At 50.5% G+C, this 23,106-nt stretch overlaps 10 protein-coding genes across 10 annotated transcripts; 8 read left to right on the top strand and 2 right to left on the bottom strand.

Annotated features, from left to right (window-relative positions):
• The first annotated feature begins 431 nt into the window (after positions 1-431).
• Positions 432-2,557, top strand: BO88DRAFT_81970 (MFS transporter). The gene has a single exon (XM_025713167.1). It carries the CDS (start codon positions 733-735, stop codon positions 2,422-2,424), a length of 1,692 nt encoding a protein of 563 aa, XP_025561208.1. The 5' UTR covers positions 432-732; the 3' UTR covers positions 2,425-2,557.
• A 225-nt stretch (positions 2,558-2,782) lies between these two features.
• Positions 2,783-3,755, top strand: BO88DRAFT_369038 (glutathione S-transferase family protein). The gene is made up of 2 exons (XM_025704129.1): positions 2,783-3,011; positions 3,074-3,755. The coding sequence occupies exons 1-2, from the start codon at positions 2,859-2,861 to the stop codon at positions 3,635-3,637; spliced, it is 717 nt and encodes a 238-aa protein (XP_025561207.1). The 5' UTR covers positions 2,783-2,858; the 3' UTR covers positions 3,638-3,755.
• Positions 3,756-4,076: 321 nt separating this feature from the next.
• BO88DRAFT_344544 (glycosyltransferase family 2 protein) lies at positions 4,077-5,970 on the bottom strand (the record flags this gene model as incomplete). The annotated part of the gene is made up of 4 exons (XM_025703236.1): positions 4,077-4,649; positions 4,709-4,834; positions 4,881-5,468; positions 5,521-5,970. 4 exons carry the CDS (start codon positions 5,968-5,970, stop codon positions 4,077-4,079), a joined length of 1,737 nt encoding a protein of 578 aa, XP_025561206.1.
• A 1,336-nt stretch (positions 5,971-7,306) lies between these two features.
• BO88DRAFT_465934 (acyltransferase family protein) lies at positions 7,307-8,694 on the top strand (the record flags this gene model as incomplete). Its single annotated transcript, XM_025711443.1, has 1 exon — positions 7,307-8,694. One exon carries the CDS (start codon positions 7,307-7,309, stop codon positions 8,618-8,620), a length of 1,314 nt encoding a protein of 437 aa, XP_025561205.1. The 3' UTR covers positions 8,621-8,694.
• Positions 8,695-9,377: 683 nt separating this feature from the next.
• BO88DRAFT_427146 (uncharacterized protein) lies at positions 9,378-10,767 on the top strand (the record flags this gene model as incomplete). Its single annotated transcript, XM_025708960.1, has 2 exons — positions 9,378-9,785; positions 9,832-10,767. 2 exons carry the CDS (start codon positions 9,378-9,380, stop codon positions 10,765-10,767), a joined length of 1,344 nt encoding a protein of 447 aa, XP_025561204.1.
• A 300-nt stretch (positions 10,768-11,067) lies between these two features.
• BO88DRAFT_465930 (phytoene desaturase family protein) lies at positions 11,068-13,064 on the top strand (the record flags this gene model as incomplete). Its single annotated transcript, XM_025711442.1, has 4 exons — positions 11,068-11,095; positions 11,148-11,269; positions 11,313-11,846; positions 11,910-13,064. 4 exons carry the CDS (start codon positions 11,068-11,070, stop codon positions 13,062-13,064), a joined length of 1,839 nt encoding a protein of 612 aa, XP_025561203.1.
• Positions 13,065-13,352: 288 nt separating this feature from the next.
• BO88DRAFT_391939 (uncharacterized protein) lies at positions 13,353-14,696 on the bottom strand (the record flags this gene model as incomplete). Its single annotated transcript, XM_025705034.1, has 3 exons — positions 13,353-14,046; positions 14,094-14,528; positions 14,582-14,696. The coding sequence occupies 3 exons, from the start codon at positions 14,694-14,696 to the stop codon at positions 13,385-13,387; spliced, it is 1,212 nt and encodes a 403-aa protein (XP_025561202.1). The 3' UTR covers positions 13,353-13,384.
• Positions 14,697-14,861: 165 nt separating this feature from the next.
• BO88DRAFT_81944 (uncharacterized protein) lies at positions 14,862-15,526 on the top strand. The gene has a single exon (XM_025713166.1). The coding sequence runs from the start codon at positions 15,027-15,029 to the stop codon at positions 15,405-15,407; it is 381 nt and encodes a 126-aa protein (XP_025561201.1). The 5' UTR covers positions 14,862-15,026; the 3' UTR covers positions 15,408-15,526.
• Positions 15,527-17,431: 1,905 nt separating this feature from the next.
• BO88DRAFT_406287 (poly hydrolase) lies at positions 17,432-18,695 on the top strand. Its single transcript, XM_025707114.1, has one exon. The coding sequence runs from the start codon at positions 17,690-17,692 to the stop codon at positions 18,644-18,646; it is 957 nt and encodes a 318-aa protein (XP_025561200.1). The 5' UTR covers positions 17,432-17,689; the 3' UTR covers positions 18,647-18,695.
• A 188-nt stretch (positions 18,696-18,883) lies between these two features.
• Positions 18,884-20,352, top strand: BO88DRAFT_489359 (zinc-binding alcohol dehydrogenase family protein). Its single transcript, XM_025712690.1, has 5 exons — positions 18,884-19,126; positions 19,189-19,323; positions 19,378-19,593; positions 19,641-20,011; positions 20,098-20,352. The coding sequence occupies exons 1-5, from the start codon at positions 18,979-18,981 to the stop codon at positions 20,278-20,280; spliced, it is 1,053 nt and encodes a 350-aa protein (XP_025561199.1). The 5' UTR covers positions 18,884-18,978; the 3' UTR covers positions 20,281-20,352.
• Positions 20,353-23,106: the final 2,754 nt, after the last annotated feature.

Below are 23,106 nucleotides of genomic sequence, written 5' to 3'. Positions count from 1 at the left end.
GCACCTCGGCCGTGTGGTATCTGTCTCTCCGATCTTTTCCCGCCTCGAAGGAAACCGACCCCAGTGGTCGCCACGCAATCAGTACTTTCACACAATCACAGTAACCCCAACACTTCCGATTTGAGTGCATATCCTTTCGCCGCCGTGGCCAATTATACGGAATTCTATGTGGCTAATACAAAGTACCCTTGTACTTAGCATGATGGTCTAAGCTGAATAATTTAGGAGTCCCCGCCTGTGATTGGGGACCCCAGTTCCTGGTCTGACGGGCTGGAACTATGACGCCAGCGAGGGGAGAAGATCTCTTCCGCCGAGCCCCGACTGCCATCGTTATCAGGCTTCTTTAGCGAACGGCTTCTCGGATTACCTTTTTGAGATATCCTTCCTTTGCCATTTGCTAATGAGACCCCCATGGGTAAGCCCTCACGTCATGCCACTGATGGCAGAAATCGGCTCCGCACTTCAGGGTACCAGGTGCCTCGGAGGAAGAATAATGTATCGGGGTGCAGGAGAAGTGCCTTCCACAAGGGATCAGTGATCTATAAAGATCCCTCACATCCCATCTGGCAATCAATCGTCACTCCAGCATCATCCTCGGTCCAATCAACCTCCTCTCCCTCTCACCTTCCCAAAACACTGATTGGTCTTCTCTATTATCTTTATTTAACCGTCTCCACCCCGCATGACAAGCGTTCTCATACTGTCCTAAGGTGCGCCTTATAATCCATCATCATGACGGCCACTGAGCCCACGCCGCACAACGGTGCCCCTGCCGATCAGAGTATGTATGACGAGAAGAAGTCTGGCAAGACAGACGATGCTCTCAGAACCCTGACCCGCCGATCGGAATCGGACGATCCCTTCGCCCAACAGGCAGAGCATGCCTCGCAACCAACATCTGGAAGCGACACCGATCTGTCCAAGAAAGAGCGATCTGACGGCAAGCGGGAGCTAACTGAGGACGATTGCTACGATAAACTTGGCTTTTGCTTCCCTTGGTACAAGAAATGGACCATCCTAACTGTGATCTTCATGGTTCAAATGTCCATGAACTTCAACACGGGCGTGTACTCGGATGCTCTCACGGGCATTGAGAATGAGTTCAATGTTAGCGCTCAAGCGGCCCGTGTCGGGCAGATGATTTTCCTGGTTGCATACGCCTTTGGTTGTGAGTTGTGGGCGCCCTGGAGTGAAGAATTCGGGCGCTGGCCGATCATGCAGCTCAGTTTATTCTTAGTCAATATTTGGCAGATCCCTTGCGCCTTGGCACCTAATTTCGGTACCATCGTGGTTTGCCGTTTCCTGGGTGGTCTGAGCTCTGCCGGTGGTTCCGTCACCCTGGGTATGACTGCAGATATGTGGGAAGTTGATGACCAGGGGTTCGCGGTGGCATACGTCGTGCTTTCTTCAGTGGGCGGGTCTACCATTGGACCCGTCTTTGGTGGATTCATTGGGCAGTACCTGACGTGGCCATGGGTTTTCTGGGTGCAATTGATTGTCGGAGGCTTCACTCAAGCTCTGCACTTTGTGTTGGTTCCTGAAACTAGGGCGACCATCCTCTTGGATCGCGAAGCCAAGCGCCGCCGCAAGTCCGGCGAAGATCCCAACATCTACGGCCCTAACGAATTGAAGGAAAGCCGCCTGAGTGTCAAAGAGGTGTTGAGGATCTGGAGACGTCCGTTTGAGATGTTCATTCGCGAGCCCATTGTCCTTTGTTTGTCACTCCTATCTGGTTTCTCCGATGCTCTGATTTTCACCTTCACCGAATCCTTCACGCTTGTTTTCGATCAGTGGGGCTTCAACACCCTCACCAATGGCCTGGCTTTCTGTGCCATTCTCATCGGCTATGTCATCGCATACCTTATTTTCCTGCCGGATATCTGGCGGCAACGACAGATCCGCAAGAAGGAAGGCAATGCTGCCCGTCTTGCTGAGCGCCGTCTGCTTCTCCTCTTGTTCCTAGCTCCCCTCGAGCCCATTGGCCTGCTGGGTTTTGCATGGACGTCTATCGGCCCTGCCTATGCTCCTTGGATTGCTCCCCTCATTTTCGCCTGTCTGATCGCCATCGCCAATTACTCCATCTACATGGCTACGATTGATTACATGGTCGCTGCCTACGGTGCCTATTCTGCCTCTGCGACCGGCGGCAACGGGTTTGCTCGTGACTTCCTCGCTGGTATTGCGACCATGTATGCGACTCCTCTGTATGAGAATATTGGCGGCAAGTTTCACCTGGCCTGGGGCAGTACCCTGCTGGGGTGCATTGCCGCGTTGGTGGCCATTCCGATCTACATCTTCTACTGGAAGGGCCCCGAAATTCGTCGTCGCAGCAAGTTTGCCCAGACGCTAGCCGCCGATCGCGAGAAACATGCTGGTCGTCGGGCCAGTCGACTTCGTCGCGAGTCGCAGCCGTTCCCTGTTTAGCATCAGGATTATATTACGAGAATTCTCTATTACATATTACGCGGCTACGAGCACATTATATACCCCGCATGCAATACATCTTGTTATCATATATATAACTGTCAAAAGTATAATATAGATAGGTTATACCCCGATTGTGCAATATAACGTCTTTGATGACGAATTTCTTGGACTTTCTGCGTGAGTAGCGACGTAGGGTCTCGGTGAATAATTGATAGGCCCGAAGTGATGCCATCCTGGTGGGAAATCACCCGGCGGGCAGGCCATTAATAATCCCGTCGGACGTGTAAGCTTTCTTCCTCCCACGTTTTCCTCCCCGCCGGTTCCATCTGCCGATGCCCCGCTTCTGCCGGCCTTTTTATACCCGCCGGTCCCGCCTCTCGTCTTCACCACTTGACAGCTGTTAACTCCCTTAATCGATACACATATTCATCATGTCTTCCCCCAAGATCACCCTCTACACCAATCGCACCTGCCCCTGGGCTCATCGCGCCCACATTGTTCTGCAGGAGCTTGGTCTTCCCTTCGAAGAGGTCACCATTGACTTGGACACCCCACGCGAGCCATGGTATCTGGAAGTCAACCCGGTATGTCCGACCTTCATATCCACCCCCTGCCAGTATTAGCTAACCCATGTTCTCCATAAAAGCGCGGTCTCGTTCCCTCCCTCTCTTACAATAGTGAAGTTATCACCGAATCCGGCATCGTCGCTCAATTCCTCGCCGACGCATACCCCTCCCACCTCGTGCCCCCTTCAAACACCCCCGAGGGTGCTCTGCAGCGCGCCCGCATCGCCTTCTTCGTCGACACCTACTCCAGCAAAGCTGCGCCGCACTACAACGCCGCCCTGCGTGGTGCTACCGAAGCCGACCGGAAGGCCGGCGTTGAGGGATACGTAGCTGCTATCAAGAAGGAGATCGAGCCGCTCCTCTACCAGGGCTTGGAGGGAAAGGAGCACGGACCTTTCTTCGGTGGTAGTGACAAATTGACTTTGGTGGAGGTGCTGCTTGGATCGTTCCTAATCCGTCTGCACGCGTTCGCGGATAAGGAGGCTGGACTGATCGATCCCGCCATCTGGGAGGGATTGACAGAGGCGAAGAACTTCAACCGTTGGGCGCAGGCTACTCGGGAGCATCCTAGCGTCAATGGTATCTTTGATGCTAAGGCGTGTGCGGACAGGACAAAGAAGAAGCTTTTGGCGAACAGGAAGTAGATGTTATGTTGAGCCATTGTTAGGTCGATCACGAAATATATACTCCAAAGAATCATTGCACAATCCTTCATCAGCGAATGCATGTTCAGATACCGACCGTGGGTGAATTACTTACAAGTCTAACTAGTCTAATGAAGGACACAATACTGGTGAGAAGCGATGGTATTGTTCGTATAGTAGGCTGATCAGGTTACTGGGAGACATGTATCGTTTTTCCCGACGTCGCGTTTTTTCAACTTTCCTCTCTGTTGCTATGACACCTTCAGTTTTTCATTGGCACGGCATATCTATCATCCTTTAGAGGTATTTCTTTCTCGATATTGCTTGAATCCTCTACTTGTCAAAAAAATCATACTTAAGCATATTTACACTCGTGGTATGTCGGCTCAGGGAAGTCTTCATGGCCACCCCGTTCATGCAGCAAAACCAACAGCTCGGCTCACTTCGCGACAACCGTCCACCACCCACCCACAATCAACACGGACACAATACCCGCAAGGATAAATACCACCACGTCAGCCGAACCTGGCATTAGCGACGTTGCAACATACCTCCCCGAGGCGCCCCCCAGGATGGCCATCCAAAAGACAAAGAATCCGACTTCCCAAATCTTAAGACGCAGCTTGGAATGCCTCACCTCCTTGTTGGCTCTCATGGTCGTTCCCCATGAATCGTGGAGCACTGTAAGAAAGCTCCATACCTGAATGGCGGGCAACGGCACATGATAGAACATATGTGCGGGCAGACTCCACATCCACTCCTTCATAGTTGGTCGGTATGGATTACGAAACACAAGGTAGGAGATTGTCAGCCCCAGGCGATGGGTGTAATCCTGGAATGAGAAGGCTCGAATTAGGAGCATCCCAGAACAGAGGTACAGGATAACAGTTAGGGGCACGACGAAGGCGGCAAATTGGCGCCGCAGGGCGCCGAAGAACAATATCGGAGAGTGCATGAGGTACACGCTCGGTCTGTGGAAACTTTCGACGTGCACCGCTCGGCCCCAGCGAACCTGGGTATATTAGTATAATGCTTACAACTGGGGCGGGGCACATTCGTTTGGACACATACCTGCTGCAACAGCCACCTCCTGAATGTTGTGGGCGACTCAGTGGCAGTCATAACGTCGGATGCAAAAACCACTCTCCAACCTTTCAGAAGGAGTCGTGTGGTCAAGTGTCGATCCTCGTTAACAACCTATATGGTTAGTCTATGCTCAAATCATGGCGTGGAATATCCTCACCATCCAATGCCCGAACACACTTTGCTTGTACCAAGCCAGCAACTCCCCACTGACTGCAGAGAACCGAAAGGCAGCAGACGGTCCACTTTGGCAGTCATTTGCAGCAACAGCTCCAGTAAAGGAACGTGCCAGGTACAATTCATTCAGGTAGACCGCGTTTCCAAGCTGTGTGATAACTGTTTCATCTTTGTTGTGGATAGTGAGTGCCGTGCTAGCACCTCCAATTCCTGGATCTGCAGCACATGTTGCCATCGTACGCGTTAATGTATCGGGCATCACAATTGAGTCTGAATCGGATGTCCACAAGAATTCGATGTCGAGGATATCTGAGACCACCAAGGAGATTATGAAGGAGGTGAACATGATTCCCTTTTTGTGCATGTGCGGCTGACTAACACACAGTTTCGAGATCCCCTTCTCGCCGACCAGAGTGATACCACTCTTCTCAAGAGCTCCCCTGGCGACAGAACAACATTGTGCGATAATCTCAGCATCAGTTGTCTTGGAGGACCTTGCTCGATCCATCTGCATGGCAATCTCTGCTAAAGGGATATCTAGGTGCATCAATGCAGACCTTTCCGGGTAAACCTGGCCAACGAATGTTAATAAACTATTACACAGACAGAGGATGATCACTTACATCTTGAAAGACCTCAACCATCTCCCGATCCTCTTCTGTATCCCCGTCGATACATACAAGAAGGAATCTGCAATTCTGGGCCTGCGAATAGCTCCCCAATGCCTGTTTCCACAGGGTAGGCTCCTCCCTATACCCAACAATAGCAGCAACGCAGTCCAACCTCTGCTCGCTGGACTTGCCCTTCTCAGCAAGGCCAAGGTTACCGTTCTCTTCCTGCAGAGCTGCATCTCTGCGTCTCTTGTTGTTTCTCCATCGACAGTACTCGGCCAGGATTATACTGATTATCATGTCAAAAGTCAAGGGTTGCTTAAGATACATCAAGCCGTAAAAGTATACCGCGGCCGCAACAATACAACCAAGGAGATTGAGAGTTCGTTCGGCCAGGGAGACCAATCGCTGACTAGAGCCTATGCCACTGTGTGGCTTCAACGGCTTGGGTATGTAATACATGATGGAAGAAATGTGAGGCTTTCAATAGCACAAAACGGGCCGGACAGCGAGACTGAAAACCACCAAAGAAAGAATATTGTCTCAGGGTGATACGACAACTTGTCCTACCCTCTTGGTTGCATTATATGTGACTTGAGTCGGTCCTTGGCCATGGTCCAGGTGGCAATGCAAACCACGTTGTTTAGAACAGTCATGAGCCTCAGCACCCGTTCTTCGACGGCTCATGGCGTGCCAACCTAGTGCTGATGCCAATGCATTCTGCCATCCATTCGTGTTGGCAGGATCGTGATGTTTTGTTGCGCAGTCCCTGCATATGGCAGTGATGTAACTACGATCGGCCCATGCCGGGACAACCTACGCGGTCTTCAGGCGGCCGCAGGTAGCGAACTTGCATTTTGTGTTTCAGAACCTGTACACTGGTTATCACATAAGCGCTACGGAATGTGTCAACAAGGTCAAGTCAACAATTTTCATCCAACTCGGTGGAAGCTACGATTTCCCACATCTAGACTGGATATCGATGTACGAGTTCTGACTTCCGGCATTACAGTGGCCAACCGTGATACTGGGTCAACAACAATTATTAACTGCGATTGGGTAAGGGCATCATCTACCTCGGCAATCACGCGCAAATCAGCAATGAAAGCGGCAGGTGCGTCTTTGGATCTTTTCGAACTCCTTCGGATTCCAACGTCAGTGGCTCATTGCTTAGTTCGACATTAATATAGTAATATATTTGGATATTTAATATTCCTCTAAAGGAATCACTTCTATCAGAAGCGACTGTCGCAACATGGACAGAGGCATCTTGAGCAATCTGGTTGGCTACGCAAGAACCCGTTGACGATGTGCCGAGGACACCGATATACGACGAGGATGATAGATCTGTGATCTGCATAAGCTGCGGGGGTGTCTACTATTTACCTCGTATCCAGACCCTGCTGATAGGTTAGTGCTTATCTCAGTAGCAGATAGATCATGCTGGTCGCGTCGAATGATGCAGCCTGGGTTTAGTGGCTTCGGGATTTGGTATCGGATGGCTCCCCGTCGGACTACGGAGCATCATCTCCGGGATCTTCACATACCTGTCCTATCACGAAGAATGTCACCAACCTTGTGACCCTATGTCGGGATATGCTAGGTACCACACTGCTTTGTTACTCGATAGGGAGGATCTGTTTGCCGACTCAATGCGAGATCGGCCCTGCTGGAACTCCGAGTTGTCGGGGCTGCACCTCGGCCATGCTTCTTAAACCCCCCACTCGACCAAAGTATTACAGCACATCTGATCCTCCTTACTCTAAGAGTATCCCCCAATTCCCGTCGTATACTAAGTATGACATCAGCAGCTTCGGCCAAAGCTCGACAAAATTGGCTGGATGGCCTGCGCGGCATGGCTGCGGCTATTGTCGCCTGGTTCCACTTCACGGTGGGAGAAATGAGAGCTCCCTATCGATCATTCTGGGCTGTCCCCGCGGCTGAAAATCGTCGCTTCTTTCAGTTACCTCCGTTCCGCTTACTGTTTGCCGGGCAGTCAATGGTTCTTCTCTTCTTTGTCATCTCAGGCTATGCCGTGTCGACCTCCATCATACGACTCCGTGATGATGCCCCGGCTCAGTTCTATCGAAAACTTACATCTTCCGTCTTTCGCCGTGGTTTCCGACTTTACATTCCCGTTTTGATCCTTTGCCTCATCTCCCATTTGACTTATTACATGGGTCTGATTGACTGGACGCCGGGTGATCAGGAGGGCTGTCCTGGAGCACAGCCCTGGTCAGCGCTGCAACCTCATCTCAGTTGTCTTACCATGACCTTCCTGACGACTCTTCAACTCAGTGGACCGTTCTATGTGACAGGGTATAATTTCCACTTGTGGACAATCTCATACGAGTACCAATGCTCACTGGCGGTTTATCTGGTCCTACTCGGCCTTGCATCCATCAGACCTATGGTACGACTGGTGGCAATCACCTGCCTGAGTGCCGCATTAATGTGGTTCGGCTCACCTATATTATCGGCCTTCCTTGCTGGTCTCATGTTTGCGGAACTCGATATACTGCGTGAAGCGTCCCGGGATTTATTGATGGCTGGGCAGAAGAGAAAACCGACCACCCTTGTCACAAACTGTGCACGTATCCTCACCGGACTGCTCTTCGTGAGCGGGATTTACCTCTTGTGTCTCCCACAAGACTCCACTTTTCCACCTGACTTCTCGTTCCAATCCTCCCTCAAGCTACCGTTCTATGTAGATCCCGAGATCCGCATCCGGGGATGGCACGCTGTTGGGGCGATCCTTGTTGTTGGAACGCTCAGACATCTTCGATTCCTGCGAATTCCACTAGAGACTCGTCTAGCGCAATTTCTCGGGATGATTTCTTTCTCACTATATCTGTTTCATCCTTTATTCATCATGGTCATCCGCAATCGCATCCTGCAGGCTGTGTGCCATTATCTGTGGGGGACGGATTTCTGGCAGACGCAGCAGGATGAGTCGGCCTGGCATGTAATAATCCTGGCGTGGACTGCAGCTGCGTCTGTTCTCTTTCCGCTGTTAATTCTGGCATCCAAGTATATGTCCAGGATTGTAGACCGGAAGTCGGTTGCTTGGTCGTACCAAGTGGAAAACCTCGTCAGCCGTGCTAGCAGGTGACCGCAGTGGGTCTTCAGATACACACTAGAATTTGTTTTTGTTTTGCCGAGATTGAATCATTCAGGACGACGAAGGCTATCAGCAGGAGGAGTGGCTTTGAATTGGGAGCAGAAGATCTTACGTGGGTTGGCGTTACTCGGCATTCTCCCGCAGCATGAAGATCATCACCTAAATTAGTAGATCTGCACTAATTCATGCCAGCCTTTTTGATGCATTAGCGGTAGACAGCGATCATGATTGGCCGGCCTTGTCAGCACAACTGGATTACCCTCTTGACTCAGCTTTCATCATACCATTATACTCCCGGCCTGGTCGGCATGACTCTAAAAGTAGTTTCCGTCCCTGACATTGCAGATTACTGCATAGTATCACCGATGTTGTCAGCACAGGCTCGTAACCAACCCCGAGGTGCCGAATCCGTGTCCAAGCAGGAGCCGCACATCAGGCGTGCCAAACTGTAAGCTGACAGGAAGGGCTCGGCAGAGGATCGAGCACAGGGGCAGTGCCTGAGGAGAACTCAATAGTGAATGGAAGGTGAAGCGATCAATACGATACCCTGGTCTTCAGGTAGATCTGCAGTGGCCAAGCACGGCTTTGCGTCATCGCTGGGGCTCAGCATACAGAGTTGGTCTACTGGGGTAAACCGTTATGAACAGAAACAAGGTGGATATCCAGCAGCGGCCTACCGAACTCCACTGAATATACCTGGGAAATCATTGAAGGTACACTGAAATCCTCAATAGCTGCTGCTACCACAATGCGGCGCATTCTATTGTCGCTTGTACTATCTCTTTCGCTCCTCTTCCTCTTCTACAAAACTAAGCACATCGGAGACTACACCATTCGAGTTGCCACGCCTGGATTAAACCCGGGGAAGCATATAACTGTATCGAGCTCTAAAAGCGACCGATTTCGTCCCCTCAGACTGACAGAATGCACCGACTCAGCCCCCGGTTACTACGCACCATGTATGGCTCGGACACTACCGAATGTAGTATCCGCTGAGGAGCTGGTCTACCCTGCCTTTACCATAAGCCCGCCAATATTCGCTACGACCCGTCCCCAAGATGCGGAACGGTGGTGGAACACGACGTGGATGATGTGGGAGCGAGCTTATGAGATGAAGGGTCGAGTGCGTTATCCTGAAAAGCACGGTCAGATATATGTAAGTGTACACATCCCTGCACAAGAGACAAATACTTATGTTGCAGGTATTTGAAAATGTCACATTGTCAACCTCCACGCCCTTTGACAAGTGGATAATGCAAGCGTGCATGTCCGGCCTCGCTACAACCTCTCACGTTGTACCTAGCAGCGACGAGCCCACCCTTGACAGCGTGCTGCTGGCAAACTTTCCAGACTCGTGGTCGATGCAGCACTTTCTCGACCGTGGCATGCGGGCAGTCGCTCAGTCGCGGGACCATCAGACGCAGTACGTAGCTACCGGGCGCAAGGGACACAAGTCCGTCGAGGAGTTCTGGTCATACCTTGGATATCCCGCAGACCAGGTGATGCATAGCGATACGAACTTTGTCGCATCGCAGCTAATATGGAGCTGTCGTGCACCGCTTATCCACCCGTGGCTGACACAGAGATCCCTTTCGCTCCTCAGTCCTGATAGTCTCCAGCCAGTGGAGAAGTCAAATCGGAAAATAATTTTATACATGACGCGGTCGAACGGGTTGATCCTCAATGCTGGCCGAGAAGTCCTTAACGAGGATATTCTCCTGGCAGATATCCGATCACTTCTTGATAAAAGAGGGGAAAGGGAAGAACTTAAAATCTTCAACCACGAGGATTTCCCCAGCACCGACTCGCTGATGCGCTACGTTCATCAGAACGTGAAAGCCGTGATTGGTCCCCATGGAAGTGCTCTGCATAATCATTTCTGGGCTGCCGAGGATACACTGTTAATCGAATTTATGCCCACGTCAAGACCGGATTTTGCTTTCTATGAGGCCGCAAGCATGCGGGATCAACCATATGCGGTAATGATGATAAATCCCGTGGATGATCAGCATAATATGATGGTGGATGTACCTGCTGTGCTGGAAATTTTGTCGGAGAGGTTGGACCAGCCACTGGAGAGCGACGAGAGACTTAAGATAGCTTATGATTGGGAGGCGGAAGAGCTGGGAGTTAATTAGCTTGTTCCTGTGTGTTATACCCGGATTGGCCGGAAGTAAATGCGGTTCTTGTAGAGTCTAAACGTCTTTATGTTGGTTTGGGTTTGAATGTTCCTGTTGCTTGTCGACCTGAACCGTGGATACCGGCCCCTCTTTAATTATCCTCTCACTTGCTCCAAACTCCTTGAGTATAAGGCTTATGACACCCAGATGGCTCCGCCATATCTCGCACATGGCTTACTCCATGACATCGGCTCCCAGCCGTAAACGCTAGAAAATAACACAACATTATTTAGTTCCTAAAGCACCTTCTCTTGCTCAATGGAGCCTCCCACTGCCATAGTAGTCGGTATGAAGCACATGTCATCTTCTCTACCCTTCTCTAACTACTCAGCAAACAGGTGGCGGTGCCGGCGGCATCGCCGTCGCAGCACGCCTCGCAAAAAAGGGCTACAAAGTGACGGTGGTCGAGAAGAATGCAGATATCGGGGGACGTTGTTCTATAATGCAAGAGAATGACTACGTGCGTCACTCTATATATCCCAAGGCAATACTAACATCTGTAGCGCTTCGACCAAGGCCCTTCCCTCCTGCTCATGCCGTCCTTCTTCCACCAAATCTTCCACGACCTAGACACCTCCATCTCCGATGAGGGCATCACGCTCCGCAAATGCGACCCCAGCTACCGCATCTGGTTCCCGGACCACGACCATATCGACTTATCCACCGACATCCCGTCGATGAAAGAGCAGATAGAAGCCTATGAAGGACCGCACGGATTCGAAGGATTCCTACGCTTCCTGGTTGAATCCGGTCGACATTATACCTTATCCTGTGAGCATATTTTGCACCGTAACTTCGCAACCATCTGGAGTCTCGTCCGCTGGGACCTTCTCCTCGCCTTACCCAGTCTCCACGTCTTCGAAAGTATATATACCCGTGCGAGCCGGTACTTTCACTCCGACAAACTCCGCCAGGCATTCACATTCGCCAGCATGTATCTGGGTATGAGCCCGTTTGATGCTCCAGCAACATATTCCTTGTTGCAGTATACGGAAATGGCAGATGGGATATGGTATCCTGTTGGTGGATTCAGAACCGTACTCCCCCCAATTTCCTAAAACCAACTCCATTATACATAATCTTAGCTAATCCATATGTAGATCCTCGACGCCCTCGTCAAAATCAGCATCCGTCACAACACCGCATACATCCTCAACACGCCCGTAACCTCCATTGCCCTCAGCGACGACCACAAGCACATAACCGGGGTGCATCTCTCCAGCGGCAAATTCCTCCCAGCAGACATCGTAATCATCAACGCGGACCTAACCTACGCATACAACAACCTCCTCCCGAAAACCACCTACAGCGAATCCCTCCAAAACAAACCCACCTCATGCAGCAGCATCTCCTTCTACTGGGGGCTAGACACCACCCTCCCGAACCTCCAATCCCACAATATATTCCTCCCCCCTTCATCAGAATATAAATCCAGCTTCGACGCTATCTTCAAAAACCACCAAATCCCCGAACATCCCTCATTCTACCTCCATATCCCAAGTAAAATCGACCGCTCAGCCTCACCACCAAACACAGACGCCATCGTCGTCCTAGTCCCAGTCCCTCACCTCCTCTCCCCAACATCATCCTCCTCCTCATCACCAACATCACCAACATCCCCATTAAACCCCCACAACACAACCGCCTACTGGCACACCACCACGCAAACCATCCGCGCCCTGATCCTCTCCACCCTGCACGACCTCACAGGCAACGACATCGAATCACACATCGTATGCGAAAGGATCGAAACCCCACTAACCTGGAAAGACAAATACAATCTTGATCGCGGGGCGATACTCGGTCTTTCGCATTCGTTTCTCAATGTCTTGTGTTTTAGACCGAGGATTCAGCATGAGAGTATCCAGGGGTTGTTTTTTGTTGGGGCCAGTACGCATCCTGGGAGTGGGGTGCCGGTTGTGCTGGGGGGGAGTGGGGTTGTTGTTCGTGTTATTGAGGAGTGGTTGGTTGGGAGGGTGAAGAGGGGGGGTATAGGGGTAGGGGTGGGGAGGGGGTTGGGGAGGAGGGGAGTGTGGGTTGGTGGTGGTGTTGTTGTTATTGTTGTGGTTTTGGTGGTGGTGATGATGCGGGTGGAGATGGGGATGAGGATGGCTGAATGGTTCTGTGGGATTGAGGAAGCGTGGATGGAGAGCGGTGATGAGTCAACTTGGCGGATGTTGCTGTGTGCTATTTTGGGGATTGGGCTTGTCAGGAACTTGTGTCTTGCTTGTACGGGGGTACCTGCTGAGTTGTAGACCGGTCTTGTTCTGGGTGGGGAGAGTAGGCAGAGAATGTGACAGTGTCTGTCTTAGGTATCAAAGGGTAGATTTGTGGATGTGTATTACAGGACTCTGAGAGCTTTTGTATCATATAGCTGCCATGGTATAAATTGAATCAATCCGCTGTAATACAATTGTATGTTCAGTGCGAGTGTTATATGTACATCTACACTCAATATTATAATTAAGTACACTATAGTCATACACCTTTGAAATGTAGATCCGCAGAAATATATACCACATCATGATCAAGCATCTCGCGTGCCACGTTCACACTTGAAACCGATACCACTCATCTAGAACAGACTCAGCGCAACCATGGCACCGGCAGCCGCGAGGACCGATCCCTCCATCACGCGCTCGCGATACCCAGATGCCGCACTCTTCTTCGTGCTGCTGTCTCCACTGCTACTGCCGCCGGTGCTACTGGCTCCGGAGCTGGATCCAGAGGCTGTTGCTGAGTCTGACATCTTGGTGCCAGCAGTCATGTTCAGGCCAGTATCCTGCAGGTTGTAGAGCACGGTGCTGTTCCCGGAGAGTTCGATGGTGTCTGACAGACCGCTGTCGCTGGTGTACACGTAGGAAGTGTCACCCTTGTCGATGGTTCCAGCCGGGGCAGGGTAGCACTCGACCGTGATGTCCTTGTACTGCGCGTAGAAGTAGCCGTACTCCTTGATATCCGTGCTGTCCCAGTCGATCAGACCACCAGCCCATTCAATGGTACCCAGTCCCTCGGCTTCCGAACCACCAGGCCAGATGGACATCTCCAGCCGAGACGGCGTCTGCGGGTACATGTAGATACCCGAGGTAGCGTTGTAGGTGGAGTTCTTGGTCAGTGTGCGCATCACGGTGCCATCGATGAGCCATTCCAACACATCGGGCTTCCAGTCGATGGTGTAGGTGTGCCATTCGTCAAAGGTGTTGCCGGTAGACACGGCGGCGTTGACCTCATTGGTATCTGGAGTTGTCAGTTTGAAAGACGACAAAGGTAAGCTGCGAACATACAGTTTTCTACACCCTGGAAGTAAAAGTTGGTCTGCGCGCTCGACAGATTGTATCCAACCCATTCAAGGTCGATCTCATCAAAATCATCCGACATCAGAATGAAACCCGTCAAGACACCTTGCGTCCGGCTGCTCTTGATCTTGGCCGACACCTTGCCATACCAGATGTAATGGTTGAGGGAGTACAGACTGCCCGTCGTGCCGTTGGGCATCGTCAACCACAGACTATCATTCTTGATCTTGGGGTAGCCGCTGTACACCCAATCGTATTCGGACGCGTTGCCAAGGTAGTGGTCGTACAGGACTGCATTGTCCATGCTTGTGAATGAGTAGGTCTGGTTCTTGCAGATAGGCTCGGGCGTGCAGCTGTCGAGCGAGTACGATTCAAGAGGGTTGCAACCTCCCAGGCAGTAGGTTCCTACACCACATTGTCCACCTTGAAGATGATATGTCAGGATATGCGTGAATTACGAGGCATGGTGTGCTCACTGTAGCAGCACGGGTATTCTTCCGGACACTTGCTGTCGGTGCTGCAAGTCGGAGCAGAGGCCGAGGCGGTGGCCGCAGCCAGACAGGCCACGAACCATGCGGGAATGTGGCGCATATTGGGTCCGAACGAGAATGCTATGCCGCAGTCAAGGGGTGTGGCAGAAGACTGCCAAAAAGGACTGCCGGGGAGAATACACTGGGTACAGTGAAAAGATGAAACAACAGCGTAGTTTCAGTAGCAAAGGAACGGCGGGTTCAGCATTATATTGAGGGAAAATCCCGCATGCCATTGATTCCCCGAACCGACCGGTCAAAAGGGGGAACGTGTGGGACAAGGCGACAGCCAAACGATAGCAGACCGAAAGCCCGCAGATATCGCTTAAGCATATTGAAATTGGATAATCGCATACAAATTTCAAGAGTAGGACGGACCAGCTAACCCAAAATGTATTGGCGAACAGTGGCAATGACGAGTGGTATCACTTTTATGGGTACACTAAATGTCTTGGAGAGGCCCGCTGAAGATAACATGTTGGTGGCGCGCGGCAATACCATGGTAGAGACGGGTCATATTTGGGTCAGGTCACCAGGGGGTCTCATCACAGTAAATCATAAGCGAGCTCGCAGCCCTCCATATCCGCTACGCAGTGACACTTTGCACTTCGTTGTGGTCTTCCCTGGTGATCGTACGTCAGAGAAATTGGATCGAATCTGCACGAATGGCAGGTCTTCAAGCCGGGGAAATTGTTTCACGCCTGCCAAGGGCGACCAATCCGAGCTAGGCAGCAGGATTCTCCTGCGCCATTGTTGGGTCAAGCTTTGCTAGTGCCAGCGCTAGTACAGACTAACCAGCGCCATCCCAGGGGTATTGCGCGTCCCCGTCATTTGTTATCAGAAAGCGGTGATCAATATTTAATTCTAAACAGCGGCGTAGGAGATGGACTGATATGGCATGTAGCTCCTGCGCCATGTTATCTAGCAGTGTGTTCGTCTCGGTGCTGCGTAGATCAACGGGGCGCCGAAATTGAGTTGTCCGCTTCCTGGGGAAATATTTAATGCCGAAATCAGCCGCTATTCCGAACGGCTTGCATTTTTCCACGGTGGGTCTGGCCGTCGGACTTCATTGGCGATGATTCTTCAGTGTTTATCCATGTCTCACCCGGGATCAGCTGGTCAGGAGATGTCCCTGATTCTGTGGTGTTCTGAAGTTCCCGCCCGAATCCGGTCACAACGTTAGCGAGATGACCCTGGAAGAATATGCAGCCGGGGGATGTACTAAGTAATCACTCACCGTAGTGGGCCAAAGATCTCCTAACACCAATTGGGTGTAACTGAGCAAAGCCATGCCTGATTTATCCTCGTTTTGACTCCTCGTACACCCCCTTGTCAGCTTTCCATGAATCATAATCCGGACCAGCTTGGAACTCCGGATGCGATGCCGAAAGCCGTCCCAAAGCTTGGCTAAAGCTTGTCTCAGCCATAAAATCAGTCAGTCCTTGATGTCTCACAAGCATTCGTTAACCGTGGAACCCAAAATAACTAAGACATGTTCTACCTACGATAGTTCGGCCTGTCATAGGCAGTGTTGAAAGACAGAGTAGCGCGTGTTTCGCTTCCTCTAAGAGATCGGAAGATGCTGCTAGCTGTTAATCACGCTAGAATCCTCTTCGTCGTCCACTCAAGCTGTCCAGTTAAGGGGCAATATAGAAGATGAAATATAACCAGTCTTGAAAGAGACGTACCACTAGTCGGAAACCAGTATCTTCCTCCGATGCACTCCGAAAGTTGCGGGGAACCAGAGGAACGCCTGCGCGTCTCCAACCAGCACTGCATCTGCTCATTCTTTAGGCTGCAACTATTTCTTCGAGACATGCCCCTGGCCAGCGATTATTTGATCGTGTATCGGAAGACACACCCCTATGTAAGTTATACGGCTTCTTATTTGCAAACTCATCCTTGAGAAGCGACTCTGGTGGAATGAAAGACAGCCTCTCGTGATAGCCCAAATATTCGAGCCATCGCAGTTCAAACATCGGACCCGGATAAGACAGCGGTTGGGGTTTATGTAGTAGGATGACCATGCGGCCTGAAGCATCGAACCTTGTCATCGAACGATGAAAAGACAAAGACTGGGTAGACGGAGTTAGGGGTGAAGTGATGGAGGAAGGAGTATGTCAAAGCATCGTTGCCCTCGTGACTCGATCAGCTGCAGATCAGGTGATTTTGCCCAAATCCTACCAATATCAACTCACCGTTACCAATAATCATCTCCATCTATGCATGTCTTGGTACTTCGGTCACTGAGTTCCTCTGACCAAGGATTCCACTATCCTCCGTTGACTAAAGTTCTACAGTCCCAGAGATCAATGAAAGTACCACATATTGCCAGCTCAGACAAGCCATGACCAGGGAGTCCTATTACACGGCAAGCGCTGTGCAACGGGGGTACTGAAGACTTCTCAACGTATGCCATGGCCAGCAAGTCCATCCCTATGATTTTCCCAGATGTGTGCTGACACTTGGATAATATTGTCAGAAACCTACAAGCTGAACCGACATACTGGAAGTATGGGCGGCACAAGCTTTACAAAGAGTTATGGGCGCTGTTTACTAATGAAGACAACGGGGTGTGAGGAATAGCTATCGTCAGCATCCAGTTGATAGGCAACTTCATCTTACTTGATTGCTCACCCACTGAGATGAGATGTGAGATCAGCCACAAAGGAATGTTCTCAACGCTTTTGTTGGTACCAATTTCTGTTGGATCCACTTACCCTCCGCATGTCCCCGCAACCACTTAAGATCGGGCATGCGGCTTACGGCCCGGAATAATCTCTCAACGTTGAACGCCGTGGCTACAGGTTTATTGCTGGTTGCAAGTGGTTGCCTATCCATCTTACACCTATAACGCTACAATCTGCTGTTCGCGCCTTTGGGAAATAATTGAACGTTGTCCTTAGCGCTTACGGCCCAACAGTTCAAGTCATCGGCATATCGGCATCCCGTTCTTTCCGACCGTCAGATTATATACTACTAGTGTCGCAGGACCCTCAGTTTGTAGCATTCCGACCACACCTGAGGGAATATTTGCAACAGAGTCGCGCAATCATGGACATACCTCTTACCACTCCCGAAGTACCGCCACAATTCCTCAAGTCGGCGTTTCTCGTCGGACACATCCCCCAGCGCACTCTGGCAGCTGAACCGCGCGTGTCCTACACTCTCTACATCCCTCCCACACATTACAATCCAGACCCCAACGGCGCCTCTCAAGAAAGCCCTTATGACAAACCCAAGCTTTCCTTGCTAGTCAATATTCATGGTACCAGCCGCAACAGCTCCATCCGACCTGAGCAGGCCTCCTTTGCGGAATCCACTCCCTGTGCCATTCTTGCCCCGCTTTTCCCCGCGAACATCGATGGGCCCAATGATCTCGACTCATACAAGGTGCTGCGTTCAGCGACATTGCGCTCTGATCTTGCGCTTCTGGCAATTCTAGATGAGGTGGCCACTGTATGGCCTGGCATTTACACAGAGAAGGTCTTCTTAGCGGGGTTTTCTGGTGGAGGGCAATTTGCGCATCGGTTTCTCTACGTGCACCCGGAGCGATTAGCGGCCGTGAGCGTCGGTGCGCCGGGAAAGGTGACAATGCTTGATGAGCAACGGGCATGGCCGAGTGGGATTGCTAATTTCCAGGAGGTGTTCGGTAAAGGGCTAGACAAGGATATGATGAGAAATGTGCAGATTCAGCTTGTCATTGGAAGTGAAGACGTGAAGGTCCATGGAGGAAAGGAGTTCTCGGAGTGGGCGAAGAAAGTGATGGCCCAACGAATGGCTATGGAAAAGGCATCCGAGAAGGACAGTGGCAAAGAGAAGATGGGAAAGCGGGAGGTGGTGATGATGGACCAGGGACGATCGCAGTCGCTACAGCAGTTGCAGAGCAGCTGGCAGGTAGACGGTATTGAGGCCCAGTTAGACGTGGTGGATGGAGTAGCACATAGCTCGTTAGGAGTGCAGGAGTGTGTATTGAGCTATCTGCAGCCACTGATGCAAAAGCGCGGCTGAAGCTGGATGGCAAAATGGAATTACCAATGTAAAAGGTGGGATATTACCGATATAAAAACTAAGCGAACACTCGGAAGTGTATCTCGGGAAACGGCCGGGGATCTCCTGACGCGGGGATTCCCGTTCCCCGCATGTGCTTCGCTTTTAGCGCGCTTATCAATCACCTTGCCTGTTAGCCCATTCACCAAGTCTCTCGCGTTCCTTTATAAATACCTCTAAATAGCTATTGTGCAAAAGTACCCTTCAAGTACGACCTCGAACTGACCTGGCAAGAACATTCCACTCGGTCGGCACTCGAAATAACATAGAATACCGACCAGCATCTTACCAGAATGGCCACCCCATCAAACACAGCGCTCGTTGTCCGCGTGACAGATGGCCAACCACCCAAGCTGTCCAAAGAAGAGATCTCCCTGCCATCTCCAGCCTCGAATCAAGTGCTAGTCAAGCTGTCGCATGCTGCACAAAACCCGACCGACGGTTGGTCCACCACCCAATCCCATCCTACCTGTCCTGCATCCAACCCCACTTACACACTATAGTGCAATCCTTCGATAGTAACGCGTTTGGCGACGGCGCAGTTCTCGGATGCGACTTTGTCGGCGAGGTCATTGAGCTAGGCAGTCAGGTTACCAGACTCGCCAAAGGTGATATCATTGCTGGCTTAGTCTGGGGAGGTATGTAGTCACCGCATTCACTTGGAAATCACATTGACGCATTCCTCAATGTAGGAGAGATCAAAGGTCTAGGCGCATACAGCCAATACTGCCTCGCGGACGAGCGTATCTCATTCAAATTACCTACCAACAGCAATGTCTCGCGCGCAGAAGCGAGCACCATCCCCCTAGCCGCAGCCACAGCATGGCTAGCTCTATTCTCCAAAAGCTGTCTTGCACTCAATCGTAACCCAGCCAAGGGTACCAGGATCCTGGTATGGGGTGGTAGCTGTAAGTCCCCATGACACTGAACCGAGTACAGTACTGACTTAGTCTAGCAAGCGTCGGCCTATACACCATCCAACTCGCCTCTCTCTGCGGCTTCGAAGTAGTGACAACATGCAGCCCCAAGCACTTCAACCTGGTCTGCGCGTCTGGCGCCAAGTACGCATTTGACTACAAAGATAAGGACGTTGCTGAACAGATCCGGGGACTGGCGCCGGGTCTACGCCATGTCTTTGATACCATCGGCAACGCGACTTCCTCCGCTACAGCTTCACGCGCGCTTCATCCCGGACTTGGGAATCTCTGCACAGTGCGTCCCGGAAAGGCTAATACGAAGAATGTTGTCCCAGGAACGCGCGTCACGGATGTGTTGGTTTGGACGGCGTTCCTCAAAGATCACAGCTATGGAGAGTTCAAGTGGCCCGTGCGTATTCCCATCCCTCCTATCATATCATGTGCCCCGCATGATGAATTAGGCGTGGAAAACAGCTGACTTCTGGTAATATCCAGGCGTCGAAAGATGACCACGAGCTTACTAGCGAATTGTTTGAGAAGTTGCCTGGCTGGTTGGAGAAAGGCACACTGAAGCCTAATACGCCGAAATTGCTCAAGGGGCTAGACGCGGTGGCGGACGGATTCCAGGAGCACAGAGATGGGAAGATCTCGGCGTACAAGATAGTTTACGAGCTTTGAGTCTACCATGAGCTATGATACTGACGATGCGACTATGATGGTTTCATTATGATAGCATGATACAGAGTGGTTAATATCAATCACCAAGACCATTTATCCTTTAATGCCAGTCCACGGTATCTTCTTAATCCTCCCACCCCATCTAAGCATGTATCAAGATACCTCATTATAATGATTTAAAGCTCATAATTGAGTCATTGCAGATAGCCCTTCACTCGTGTGAATGTAGTAGGCAAAAGACCATCGTAAACGCAGCCGGTGAAAGAATCTGTAATGATTATTAATTGGTCGAGACGGGCCCCACAGAGATTATGCTTTTTTGGCTGCATCATAGGCGATTTCCAGAGGCGATATCGAGGAAGAGCTTGTGTAAATTCATTCTCTGCGCAATTCGCAGACTTCGGATCCTCAGTAATCTCTGACTCGGGCTCTTCAACTTCAATGGCCGAATGATAATCTGTCATGACTGCAGCCGGGCACGTTGGAGTTTACCAATCCAGTGCGTTTTAGACAACTTTCTTTCATCTGCGCGCTCCTTCATAACGGTGATTCCTTTTGAATAACAATCCTGTTTCTCTAACAGCCTTTTCAGCCCCGCTTTTTATTCGTCTTCCCTACTCGAGTCGTTTGCCTTTGGCAATAAGTCATGCTCGTGGGGCTCCTTTCCCCCCTGTACGTCATCTGAAGGGGTCTGGATATTTCCACGAGGATTTTGGTATTGCGCCTCTGAAGTACATCGAGACTTCATGGTCTCGAAACCATTCATCTGGAATGGTTCTTGTTGCACTTCGACATCCGATGGTCCGCGACAATGCCTAGGCTAACTGGGTAGCCTGGACCGCTCATAGAGCGAAGATGGTAGCAAACCACAAAAATGGTGCTAGCCAGTTGGTCCTTCCGCTTCATGCACAATCTGACCTGGTTGTCGGAACCAATGATATATGGCCACCCTTATGACACAGCAGTAGAGTTGACCGAGGTGTTGATTCTTCCTAGTAATCGTAGCAGTAGGCGGTTCGCACAACATGTCCCTGCCACTGACTCCACCCAAGAATAAGTTCCCGACGAGTGTGAATTCGTCAAGGCACCATACATACTCATCATTGTTACGGAAGAGCAATGATCGTTTGTCTGGTTTACAAAAGAGATCGTCGTTGATATCAGTCTTTACTATGAAAGCATATTCGATCCCAACCTGACGCGAAGAGACCGTCTCCAATCACACACTAGATGGTGCGCTTTTCCAGAACTGGAAGAATCATAGAGTTCCTCCCAGTTAATCTCTTGTCCTGATGATAGGAACTTGTTTCCTAAATTATGTGTTCCTTCAGAAGATCACGGATATCAAGGACTGGCTCCAGTGATGAGGACAGGACAGTCATAACATAGACATGGCCTGTTGAGTCGCTCATTTGTCTTCAGAGCCATCTGGAAAGCCTCGAGGACGCGGTAGTCATGGCTTGCACTAACCCACTCTTTCTGCTGCATTTGCCCTGCTGACGGCCTGATTGCTGGAGACCAATCCACAAGCGGGCATAACCCGCAATGCTGTTAGATTCATAGCTGATATTCCAGCTATGAGTTTTGCACCAACAGTGAGCTGTCGGTTTCTGGTTGCGCTCCTTTGAGTTGTTTACCAGAGGACTATTATCCATAATGCATGCGTCTATTGGCTTCTTTGCTGTACCTGTGACTGTTCGTTCAGGGCTAGTATATTCCGAATCTCTTTGTTGAGTATACTTGTTCCTTCTCCTGGGGTTACTATAAAGAGGTATCTTATGCAATTATCGATAAAGGAGCTCGATAAGTTCCTAAATCCTTGTTCGCGATTTTGAAAGCTGAAACCTAGAGGAAAGGAGGAGAGATGTCCGGCGCTCTTATGTCGCAGCAGGTTGACTATGGCACTAGTTCAAAGAAGGAACATAGTCAGAATCCCTTATCTGGAACGAATTGTGGTTTTCTTGCCGTACTAGGCAATTTCTCGATGCTTACCTCAGGGTATCAAAAGATAATGTAGATAAAGCAAGCAGAGAAGACTCGAGGAAATCGTTCGCAATACCCATCAGGGCGCACTGCAACATTGCCAAGGCAATGCATATAGAATGATATATCAAGGTCTTAAAAGGCCAATGAATTTCATTACTCTGTACCGCATGGCCACGAATTTGGGCCAGATGCCCTCGGCGCGTTATCTGCCGCGCCGGTGATATAGTTCCCCGGCGATGCTGTGAAAAAATAGATAACAAGGGTGTTTTCGTAGTGGAGTATTCAAGTAAATGTGTATCCGATGGTGGATTCGATGAATCTTCGGCGGCAGCAGTTCTGGGGCCAGACACGTTCTTAATAAGACGTTATGAATCATCAAACCTCAGTCTTAAGATAGGAAGTGGTCAGATATAACGACAATCAGCAGGATAGAAGGTATTGTCATCTATTTCAGTTTACCTTGTTTACCTTGTAAGCTCATTTGGACGTTCAGCGTGTTGCTAGAACTCTCGGGCATTCTCTCGCAGTGCGGGATTGTTGTTGCTGGGATCCGATGAAAGGGTGTATAAGACCTGGGCTAGAAGATAGCAACACCAACCCAGATCGTGCCCAGCATTATGGTACCCATATAGTCGAGTACTTTGGGTGTAAATGTCGTTGAAAATTACCCGTTTTTCGAATATTGATTGCGACTGATACAGTCCTTCCAGAAAATGCGGGAATGGCTGGTTGGTCGTCCGTTCGAGATATTTTCAATAACCCATTTTCTCTTTAGAAGGAAACATTTCCAGTTGCGACATAGCCTATGTCGACTAATATCTTCTCCGACGCCTTCTTTCA

The sequence above is a fragment of the Aspergillus vadensis genome, assembly GCF_003184925.1.
Source record: "Aspergillus vadensis CBS 113365 unplaced genomic scaffold BO88scaffold_17, whole genome shotgun sequence".
In the NCBI taxonomy this organism is placed as follows: Eukaryota; Fungi; Ascomycota; class Eurotiomycetes; order Eurotiales; family Aspergillaceae; genus Aspergillus; species Aspergillus vadensis.
The sequence above is the reverse complement of the archived record's forward strand: the minus strand, read 5'-3'. Positions and strand labels throughout refer to the sequence as shown.